Source organism: Morone saxatilis, unplaced genomic scaffold (genome assembly GCF_004916995.1).
Source record: "Morone saxatilis isolate NCDOM2014 unplaced genomic scaffold, NCSU_SB_2.0 Contig20, whole genome shotgun sequence".
NCBI classification, from domain to species: domain Eukaryota; kingdom Metazoa; phylum Chordata; class Actinopteri; family Moronidae; genus Morone; species Morone saxatilis.
Genome location: NW_023339763.1, coordinates 14,258,237 through 14,269,835, shown reverse-complemented (window position 1 = coordinate 14,269,835; position 11,599 = coordinate 14,258,237). Strand labels below are relative to the sequence as shown.

Below are 11,599 nucleotides of genomic sequence, written 5' to 3'. Positions count from 1 at the left end.
CATAAAACATGTAGATGTGCGTGTTTGCACTGACGTCACTGTTTCCTCACATTACAGATTAGACTTTTATGCCTTGTGGAAAAGTGAATGTAGGCTATTCTATTATTCATAAGTATCTACTTACACTTTCGACATGCTATTTCCCCCTCTGTGTTTTTCCACCCAACTGACATTGACCAATATTGACCTTCCATATATGGTAAGGAACTCACTTTTTAAAAAACTCCTTTATAAATAAAATTATTTTTGAAAAATGAGAGACATATATGTCTGTTGCATGGAGATTGGACAGCAACATTTGAGTACATAGTCTCAGCATTTGGAAATGCAATTGTAATACAAGTGTTTTTTCATTGCCGATCATCTGTATTGTAAGACACACCATTTATGTGACATTGTTTAACTATTTATACCTGAAATGCATTTCAGTTTTATTGTGCAGGTTTTTTGCTGTATTTTTTGTAATAAGTCTTTACAGCTGAATCCCCATTTCTTGAACCTGATTTCAGGATCCGATCCTGTGCAAAGTTCATTGTCCTCACACTCCCACTATGTTGTGACCCAGTTGAGGGTAAATATAACCCATATAACAGAGCTTAGTGTTCCATTGCCAACATGGCAAATGTTGCCCAATGTAGGAAAACACTGATTAAGTGTCAGGCTTGGAATAATTATATTATTCTATTTGCAAGACAATACATTATGTGTATATTTACTCTATGCTTTACAATGCTTAAATAAATTATCTGGAAACCTGGCTTTCCCTGAAAAAGAAATGGAACAGCTCGAAAAAGTCGCTGAGGCTGTTATTTATGGTATTTCAGACTAATTTTATTCAGAATGGGTCTGAGTGGAAATACAAGAGTTAATATTTTTGAATAAAAAAAATATCACCAATACGTTCTCAAAGCCCACCACAAACCTCTTTTATCTATTTTACAGCAGCTACAGTAAATATCCAATTCTACATCCCTGATGATAACTAAAACAGTTTTATTACTCCATGAATATGCAGGTATGAAAAATGGAAACTTAGATCAGCACTTTGTGTGAGACACAGTGTAGTAACGCAGACAGTGTGTAATGCTAATCCCCATGGATGCAGGTTTGTGAGGGCTTTTACCATACACACAGTATCTACCATGTGGGTTCTTAGGTTCTTGTTCGTGTTCTGATACGAGCGGGGAAAGTCAGGGTGTTGGCCGCCATGTGGACAGTTTATATCTTGTCATCAGGGGCAGGGATTTTCTCAAGCGTGGGCTCCATGCCCCAGATTTCACGAGCGTACTGGGTAATGGTGCGATCGCTAGAGAACTTGCCAGATCCGGCAATGTTGTGGATCACCTTCTTGGTCCATTCCTTGGGGTTCTGATGTGAGGATGGCAATGATTCAATTAAAATCATACTATAAATGCATAATAACAATACATACACAACAATAATAATGAACATACCTTGTAAAGAGCATTGACTTTCTCCTGGCATTTAATATAGTCTTCATAGTCAGCAAAGACTTTAAATCTGTGCAGACAAGAATGAAATTAACATATACCAAAAAAGACGTAAACAACATATGTACAGTACAATGTAAATACATATGGTGTCTGCATGTGTGTATTTTCATACAGTACTGAATGTTGGTTTACAAAAGGCTGTGAGTTGTTTTGGGTTTTCTTTTCTTTTTTTGCACCAGCATGCAAGTTTATACTCGTTCTTATTTGTATGTGTGTATGCATGTGTGTACCTCAGGCTGCAAATGTTAGATGTGTCTTTACCTGTCATGATGCATCAGCATGTTGACAATTTCCTTAAACAGGTCAGGCTGCTTTGGGCTAAAGAAGCCTCCAGCAATCTGGTCAATAGCCTGTTTCAGCTCAGGCAGTCGGTTGTAGTATGCTTCAGCGTGGTATCTAAGCAGAGCCGAGAAAAAAAAGGCACATTCAGAGAAAAACGTTTCATGCTTGTTGCTGTAGTAACCGGCCTGTTAATCAAGGAGTAGTTGAAGTAACAGGAGGATCCCCAAGGTGGACAAAACACTTGAGTCGGGTGAAAGTCATCATTACCAAAACACAGAACGCATGGAGCTCACTGCAATGATATAAAAATGACAGTTGGACTATCTTGGACATATTTCACCTAATAAATTGAATATAATATTCAATGTTTTCACAAAAAATAAGAATTCTATTGTTTTCGTGACCTTAGAATGAGGTGTTTATATTTATTGAAGCTGCGGATTATCTTCTGTGAAGGCCACCATGTTAAACCATTTTTTTTTTTTGATGGCTCTAAATCCTTCACACTGGAAAACGTGGGATTATGTATATCACCTTACTTACTTACTTACTTACTTAAATTTGATGAAATAAATGTGTGATGAAGAGGTAATATCACAAAATGAATTGGCTACAGAACAAAATATGTTTGAGGTAGAAGCTGGAAGTGTAAATACAGTTTGTCAGATCAGGGTTCAGTCCTTACCCTTTTCTGTCAAGTGCATCGACGTCGTCAACTCTCATACCGAAGATGAAAAGGTTGCCCTCGCCAGCCTCCTCAGCCATCTCAACATTGGCTCCGTCCATGGTACCAATGGTTAGAGCGCCGTTCAGCATGAACTTCATGTTGCCGGTGCCAGAAGCCTCAGTGCCAGCTGTGGAGATCTGCTCTGACAGGTCAGCTGCAGGGACGGCTGAAAGATGACAGAAGTACAGGGTTGATGACTCTAATAAGCATTTTGTGTTTGTGTTTTTATGTTGTGTTTAATCCTGTTTGGGGAAGGAGGAAAAAGGAATAGGGCAATGACTTACCTCTCTCTGCCAGTGTGACTCTGTAGTTCTCCAAAAAGATGACTTTGAGACGGTCTCCGATAACAGGATCATTGTTGACCACCTCGCCGATAGCTGTGATCAGACGGATAATCATCTTGGCAGTGTGGTATCCAGGAGCAGCCTGCGTGAAGGGAACAGTTAGAGGAATATTGTTAGATGAATTGACTGAGTGAGGGTGAGTTTGTCTTTAAAGCTCATTTGTTATCTACAAACCTTTCCTCCAATCATGACAGTTCTTGGAGTCCACTGCTTGTTAGGTTCCTTCTTGATGCCTGGCAGAGATACAAAGAGATTACAGGACTGAGGTGTGAAAATTCTTAACAGGCTCAGACACAAACACAATGTTGCCCTAGAATCATCTCAAAAATAACAAACAACAACTGAATTTGAGGAAATGTGTGGGGCTGAAGATTTTAAACGTGTACTTACGGTTATAGTAGGTGATGATGTGCAGACAGTTGAGCAGCTGTCTCTTGTATTCATGGATTCTCTTGACTTGAATGTCAAACATGGAGTTGGGGTTGATTTTCACCTTGTAGTGCTCCTCCAAGTGCACAGAAAACTTCAACTTGTTTTCCTACGTGACCAAAAAATTTACTTCATTACTAAAAAGACAACAAGTTCTCTTAAACTTGTATAGATATTTGTATGTGCTGTGTGAAGACAAACAAAACAATTCTATAATAGGACAAGTGCAACAGAAAAAGACACAACAAAGTGAAACTACTTGTGTATGTGAACTTTAAAAGGAAAAGATTATTTGATATGGAATATGATGTGCAACTTCTCTCCAGGGGTTTCCAGCAGCTGTATTTACATATCCAGCTATAATAAGGCACAATTATTTATTCGTAACTACTTATCTTAAACATAATACTGTAAATTCCAAACTGACATAAATTATACATGAATTACCTGCTTCACTTTGGCAACGTCACGAATGAAAGCCTCATCATTCACGTACTTGCGGAGACTCTGCAGCTGGTCGAGGTCACGGATGAAGTCCTCACCGATCCTCTGTTAACATAAATTGAGAAAAAGTAAATAACATGTATTTTCAGCTTCAGCCAATGTTATTTGTGTGAAGTGTGTTTGTTGAAACACAGCTAACCTCGGCGATGACCTCAGCCAGGCCAGGGTTGCACATGACCAGCCAGCGGCGAGGAGTGATGCCGTTGGTCTTGTTTTGGAACTTGTGTGGCTCCATTTCATAGAAGTCCTTGAAACTGCAGGCAGAGTGAAGCATCACATATATCAGAGGAACACATAGATAATGCAGCAGCCCGAGGAATCATAGAGGCTGGGGATTTATGAAACAGATTCTTCTACATGTACAGCAAATACATGCACTGTATTTTGGTTGATTTACCACCATTACAGGCAGATTAGTGTTTATTTTAGGGACATACACAGTTGCTTTGAGGATGTCAGAGTGGATCTGGGCCACACCGTTGACAGCATGGGACCCCACAATGCACAAATGTGCCATGTTGATCCTCTTCTGTCCGCCCTCCTCAATGAGGGACATACGGCGCATACGATCATTATCACCAGGATACTTGGCAGCAACTCTCTGCGCAATTAAAAAGCACATACAACAGAGAACCCATAGGTTATTTTGTTTCTTGTTGAATCATGAATTTCCATCATTGTGCATATTAAAGTAGGTCAACACAGCTACTCAAAAATGATGTCAAATTAGCGGCAACAGGACAAGTTCCTGCGGTACTTAAGTAGATAAATAAAAGTCAGTGTATTATAGAGCAGTTCTGGTTGAGCTACAGCTCATAAACCTGCCTGCCACTCCATGGCAGAAACATTTCTCCCTCCATTCAGCAGGAACTGTAATTTAGGTCTGACAGATATTGCAATTAAAAGTCAGTAAATACCATTTTGTTCTTTGACTTTTACATCACAGCGGTTATAGATGCTCATGCTAATCTAGTCTTTCCTTGTATTTTAATATCTTTTTTCTCTCTTTCCACAGTGGCAATCTAAAAATATCTTTTTCATAATCAGAGAAAATGTTAGATGTCAGAATTTTAATTATCATGCTCCTTGTTTTTTTCTGCTTTTGATGTTTTTTTTTTGCTCTGTGAAGATCCCACTTTACATTTGAAAGTCATCCAAATTCAGAGGTGGAAGAAGTACTCAAACACAACATACAACACAAAAGTGTTTGCATCAAAATGGCCCATTTTAGGATGATGTATATTATATTATTGAGTTATTGTTGAGCATATTATTATTTTACATGTATTGTGTACATGACTTTAATGTTGCAGCTGGTGAAGGTGGGGTTATTGTTTTACTATATATATTACTATATAGTAGCTTGTGAATATCACCAAGGGATCAATAAAGTTGTATCTTTATCCATAATGATACATCATAATTTATTTGTTGATTATATTTTGTTTTATTAATCAAAATATGTAAAGTAACTGTGCTGTCAAATTATATTATATACCCCTCTGAACTGTAGTTAAGTATAAAGTAGTCCTAACATAAAATGGAAATACTCAGGTATAGTTCCTCACAAGTACAGTATTTGAGTTTTTTCACCACACTTTAACCTTTTGTAACTTTGTGTTCAACCAGTCAGATAAAAATACAGAGAGATATTCTCTAAGACAAGACTTCATTACTTTATTGCTACCGAACAACAGAGAACATGACAGTGTGCGCGTCCTCTGCTAAGGAGGAGCTATAAAAACAAATTGTTTGAAAACCATCATGGAAATGATATTATGTTGCAATGTGCAGTACTAACCTCCAGGTGGCGACGGTTGATCTCATAGACAATTTCCAGGTGACGAGGCAGCAGATAAGCAAACAGGTCAACTGGCCAGCGCTCCAAAGCTTCAGGAAGGACTGTGTGATTGGTGTAGGCACAGGTGCGCACACAGATGTCCCAGGCCTGAACACCAGCAAGAGAAAATACATGCGTATATACATTTTACTGTGCAAGACTTTATGGAAATAATAACAGACTTGATAAATACTACAAATAATCAAAGTGTCATGGTTTTAAAGACTAGAATAACTTCCAAATTTGAATTTGGTATGAATATTCAGTCCTGCTGTTATGTGTTGCTCTTTCTCACCTTTTCCCATTCAAGTTTCTCTTCATCAACCAGAACCCTCATCAGCTCAGGAATAGCCATGGCTGGGTGAGTGTCATTTAGCTGGATGGCAACCTGAATATGCAGAACAATTTTAAATGTCAATACAGAATTAGAAAATGCCATAACGTGCTTTGTAGAAACTGTTCATTTAAACTATTCTCATAAGATACAATAAAGCCCACCTACAACCTGTTCAACACACTGACAGAGGCAATTTAACGAAAGCACACAGAGAACATCAGGGGGAAACCTTTTCATTTTTGACAGAAACTATTTTGTTGAGTTTTTCGCTTCACCTTGTCAGGCAGTTTGCTGAAGTCTGTGCGAGCAATCTCCCTGGAGCCAAACTTAGAGACCTTGAAACGACGGATGATGTCTTGCAGGGTGGCAGATACCACAAAGTATTCCTGCTTCAGACGGAGCTCCTTTCCTTCAAAGAACTGAGGATGAAGACACATATTTGTCTGTTTCTGTTCTGCAGGCGACCATGAATAGGGTTTTTATTCTTTAAACATAGACTTTTCATATCACTCATTGACAACAGAAATCTTTTATTAAAAAAAAAATTATTACCCAAACCCAAATGTGAAAAGAAAGTGACAGCACAGCTGCAGCAGTGTTCAGTGTGTGAACCAGAGGAAATTGAATAAATAGCTATTTATGTTTAATTTGACATTTATTAAGCCACTCAACAAGGTTTTTTTTGTTATGTATTGTGAATATGAAGGTGTTCTTTAACAAAAGAGCTGGGAAAATATCTTCAATTTGATTTGAATTTGATTGACTTGCAGTTGGCACATTTGTCATGTAGAGAGGTATTGCGAAGAAACTGTAGAGCTGATTATTTCTATTATTACTGATCTATATGTTCCTTTTACGTAATCAATTAGTCTATTAAAATAAAATAAATAACAGTTAACCTGATAAGTTACGATAAGTTATGGGATGCATTCAATGATATGAACATGATATGAAACTGTGAAGAGCAGTCACATTAAAGAAACTGGAAATTAAAATTTCAGTTCATCAATCAATCACTAATCAATTAAATATTTCAGCACTTATAAATTGTTAATAGAAATACACAACATGATGGAACAGCAGTGTAACACTGACTGAACTGAATTTAAACATCTGATTCACAACCATTTCTGCTCTCACTTGCACAGACATAAATTACCAGACCTGACATGAGTTATAGCTCCAGCTAAACGTTTATCTCCCAAATCCTCCCTCTTGAGCCCTCAGGGAGTCATGCACATGGTGGTCAGCTCTTATGTCAGCTTTAAAGGACAGCTTCAGAGGAAGCTAAAAGAGCACACGTTGGCTCTAGCTGAATACAAAGGACACCAGTTGGGGGTCCAAATTATGGAAATCCATCTCTTAGAGTTAAGATAAGCCCTCTGGTCTTACAGGAGCCATACAGTCCACAGCTCCTATATTATTCAACATTCAGCTACTTCTTCTAATCCTGGTTTACACATGCATGGCCACACTATGGGTGCAGTTCTGGTGAATTAAAAGATAATATAAAGTTATATTTTCTTACATTGTCGTTGGGATACAGCACACGGGAGATGTTCTCAGCCAAGTTTCTGTCCAAAACAGCCTGAATGTAGCCACCAACGTTGACTGTATGGGGAAAAAAATACATAAACTCTTTCCATTGGTTTTCATTTGACAGCTGTAGCATTCAATTAAATATTGCATTCAATTAAAAACATTTGATCTCTGCCAGACACGTACAGTCCTTAAGGTTGAAATCGCAGGGGGCCTTTGCAGACCACAGCCTCATAGTGTTAACAATATTGTTTCTGTAGCCGGGGATAGGGGTGTCATATGGCAGGGCCAGCACGACCTGCCATCAGTGTCATAGGAAGAAATAGATAAATATATCATCAGAAAACATATCCTTATTATTGTTCATATTTGTTTACTTTAAATCATATTTTACCTGAGTGTCAACCCATTTGACACCATCAGGGTGATGCTCGGTCCTGCCATAGAAGTGTACTGGACGCATGTACTCAGGTCGTGCCTTCTCCCAGGGGTTGCCAAAGCGCAGCCAATCATCAGCCTCTTCAACCTAGATAATGACATACATTTATATTGAGGGGGAAAAAACACTAATTAGGTGAGCGGCTTCAGAGCTGAGCCAGGCAGAGGAAATAATGAACAGCAAGACAGCAATAAAGATGGAGTTGATCATTTCTAACCTGCCAGCCATTGACAATTTTCTGATTGAAGATACCAAATTCATAGCGAATTCCATAACCATAGGCAGCCAGACCCAGGGAAGCCATGGAGTCCAGGAAACAGGCTGAAAACCAGAGACAGCACATGAAAAAAGCAGAAATCTTTGACTAGCTCTTATATAAAATAATGAATCACGGAAGTCTGTCAAGTGTGGTGTAGTGGAAATAACTCTTTGAATTGATTAAATATGAAGGGTGCTCACCAGCAAGGCGACCCAGACCACCATTTCCCAAACCAGCATCTTCCTCCATGTCCTGCAGTTCCTCCATGTCCAGACCCAACTAGAGAGCACAACACAACATGGACTAATGAAACAGTAATTTTGAGATGCTGCCTCATTTTTTAAATGAAGAAAATGTCACAATTATAAGAGAAATAAAAAAATAATCCATATAACCTGGTACGTAGCCTCATCACAGGCATTCTCCAGTGCTAGGTTCACCATGGTGTTTTGGAGGGTGCGGCCCATGTAGAACTCAAGGGAGATGTAGTACACACGCTACAGTTTGGGAAAAAGGGGAGAAATAATCAATTTCAAGCTGAATGAACAGCCAGAAACGGTCTCAGAAACACTTACAGTGATATATCAGGGTCATCTTATGATTAGGGTTACAGAAAGGTCCCCACAGTAGCATGATAGGTACAAATTTGGCACTGAAACCAAAAGTCAAATGTCACAAAAACATCCAGCCCCACAGTGGCAAAGAAATCTTTAGGTTTCATGATTTAGCTTCATGGTTGGGAGAGCACAGAAATGTGCTACCTGAGCCTGTGTTTAGCCTTTGCCATTTAGTTGTGCCTTTTTTTTCTCCTCTGACACAGAGGGGCAGACACAGGCTGAGAAGGAAAGGCAGAGGAGAAGAGAGAAGAGGAGGGACTGGGGGACAGATTGCTTTGGGTGTTACATAACACCAACATTTTGGCCCGAGCAAAAATAGCTCCTGTAGAGGTCGCTGTAAAGGTCAGCCTGAGCCTGATACCCTTTCATTGTGGAGTTCAAGTCTGAAGCGGTTCAGAAAGATGTGTAAACTAATAATGTATACAACTGACAGAGCTATATCACTGAGTGGCTAACAGGATCTCTTGAATTATATATGACTGTATGTTCTAAATCTTATCTGACTTCAATCATTGTCCCATCTCATTATGCTGATTAGCAGTGTGAAAAATGTATCTTGTTGTTACAGTAACTTCTCAGTACGTGATTTTACATTTAGCACAAAACTCTAGACTGAGCTTGGATGTCCTCCCTCCTTCAGGTTTCTGGTTAGACCTTTAAGGGATTCACCTTTGACTTTTCAGTCTAGAGCACTGGAACAAGGTGATACAGTCAGGAGGTCGGATGGTTTCTGAGTTAGAGGTTGCAGCCCATCAACACATGATGTTTTAAAAACTAGCTTAATGTGAGTAGTAAATGTCTCCCTGAGATTAAGGGTTTAGGCTCTGAATTTACAGAACAATAACCCTGAGGAGTAAACTGAGGTGAGCAGGAAAATTTACTTCCAATGCTTAGAAAAGAAAAATGATCCCCTTTTATTCAGTAGAGTTATTAATGATCTTGCGAGGAACATTTTTTCCCGCTAAGTAAATGCAATTGTAGCTGAGTTTCACTCCGCTTCTGAACCCTCTATTGTAATTGCACACACTTTTGTGTGACATTTTCAAGCAATAATGTGGTGTGGTTTGCTTGGTTTTTTTGCTTTATTCTAGTGACGCTAACTTCCTGTTGTTCTTTTAAGGTTCCCTCTGTAGCTGTTAGTTAAAAAGACTGCAGTTGATGAGGAATAGCTCTTTTGATTCTGTGACTAATGACTTTGAGTCTTCTTCTATATGAACTCAGATGTCCTTGAAGGCATGCACTCATATGACACAAGTAAAGGCTATGAGCTTTATGGTGAGACAGGCCAGCAACAGAAGGTCATGGAGAGGTTTAATGTTTCAACACACTATAAGAGCAGCAGCATACCAGCGCTAAGAAGCCCTGGTGAAGTTTAAATGTCATGACTTGACATTACACTGACATCAGGCTGCTTAAAGTACAGTTGGAGAATATAAAGCCCTTGCTCTAATGAAAATGACTCATGAATATTAGTAAATTTATGAAAGAGTATAAAATTAAAATGAATTAAAACACAAACCACTGAGTACTGCACAGACAGTAGGTTTAAAATGACTTCCATTAATATTTTGAAGGTGTGAACAAGTTCTTAGATTTAATATAGTTGCAAGTATTTCCCCTGTGATTGAGTACATTATGTTGTATTTAAATTCACAAGTACAATCTGTGATGCTATTTATGCCAACATTAGCATTTAAAAAATAGCACCTTTTGAGAAATTAGTCAATTTATATATTCATGGCAGTTCACATTACTGTAAGTATTGTGTCTTGACTTGACTTACTTTGGGATCTTTCTCATAGTAGTGCTGCTGGGTTCTGATCCACCTGCCAATCAAGTGGTCCCGCACAGTGTTGGCAAGAGCAAAGTAGTAATCCCTTCTGGTTGCCACATTTCTGTCCTTGACCAGCGTAAAGTGGAGATGTCTGTTGAAATTTAGCTTCAGTTCTGTGACGTTTTCAACGCCGGCGAGGCCTCGCACTGAAATCTGTTTCTTTCTATCATGGTCAGACAAGGGTTTAGACATGGTGGCACAAGTTGTAGCAGCTCAGGGCTCTGACTCGAGAAAAATGTAAACAGTAAGACAGCAGGCACACACCACCAGGCCCAGAGACACAGCAAGAGAGGCACCCACCTCGCAGACTCAGGTTCAGCATTTTAAAGCCACAACAATTAATATTAAGTAGAAGGTGGAGCAGATTGGATATATTAGATGAAGGGTGGGGCATGTGTTGAGGACAGAGATCTTAAATTATGTAACTAAGGGGGCCCATCTTGGATCAAAAATGGTAACATTACAGGGCAACATTCATTTTCAGTCAACATGATCAAAGCAGTAAGGATAATCTGAATAAATACATGACATTAAAGTCAGAACATTATCTTTTTGTAGTTGCATCTTTCAGTATGTAATTACTCCACTACTCTGTGTGAAGTGTTGTCTGATATAATAGAAGAAACACAGGCTGGTGATGATATCTGGCAGCTACAGTGGCTAACTTGTTTTTCTCCCAGTAGCTGGCAGGAGTGCCTTGGCCAGCAGATGGTGACGGTATATTACATTTTTAATAAATGTATTCTGTTGCACCTAAACAGCAAAGCACTGTAACATCTGCCAATTATCATATTATAGGGTGACACTATATTGTACGTTTCTACATTAGAGGGCAGTTATAGGACTTATTTTGTCTCAGCAATCCACACTGCAGACCCAACAGCAGTCTTGCAACATTTAACATTTTCATGCTACTGTACTTCACAAGTATAGT

The 11,599-nt window shown here is 38.9% G+C and overlaps 1 protein-coding gene across 1 annotated transcript; it reads right to left on the bottom strand.

Annotated features, from left to right (window-relative positions):
- Positions 1 to 809: 809 nt before the first annotated feature.
- Positions 810 to 10,857, bottom strand: pygma (phosphorylase, glycogen, muscle A). The gene is made up of 20 exons (XM_035666771.1): positions 10,615 to 10,857; positions 8,610 to 8,711; positions 8,415 to 8,493; positions 8,173 to 8,276; positions 7,911 to 8,042; positions 7,703 to 7,814; positions 7,506 to 7,588; positions 6,253 to 6,396; positions 5,936 to 6,028; positions 5,602 to 5,748; positions 4,238 to 4,401; positions 3,940 to 4,054; positions 3,744 to 3,845; positions 3,258 to 3,405; positions 3,042 to 3,100; positions 2,808 to 2,949; positions 2,482 to 2,689; positions 1,776 to 1,910; positions 1,455 to 1,521; positions 810 to 1,368 (listed from the first exon to the last, which is right to left on the bottom strand). The coding sequence occupies exons 1-20, from the start codon at positions 10,855 to 10,857 to the stop codon at positions 1,219 to 1,221; spliced, it is 2,529 nt and encodes an 842-aa protein (XP_035522664.1). The 3' UTR covers positions 810 to 1,218.
- Positions 10,858 to 11,599: the final 742 nt, after the last annotated feature.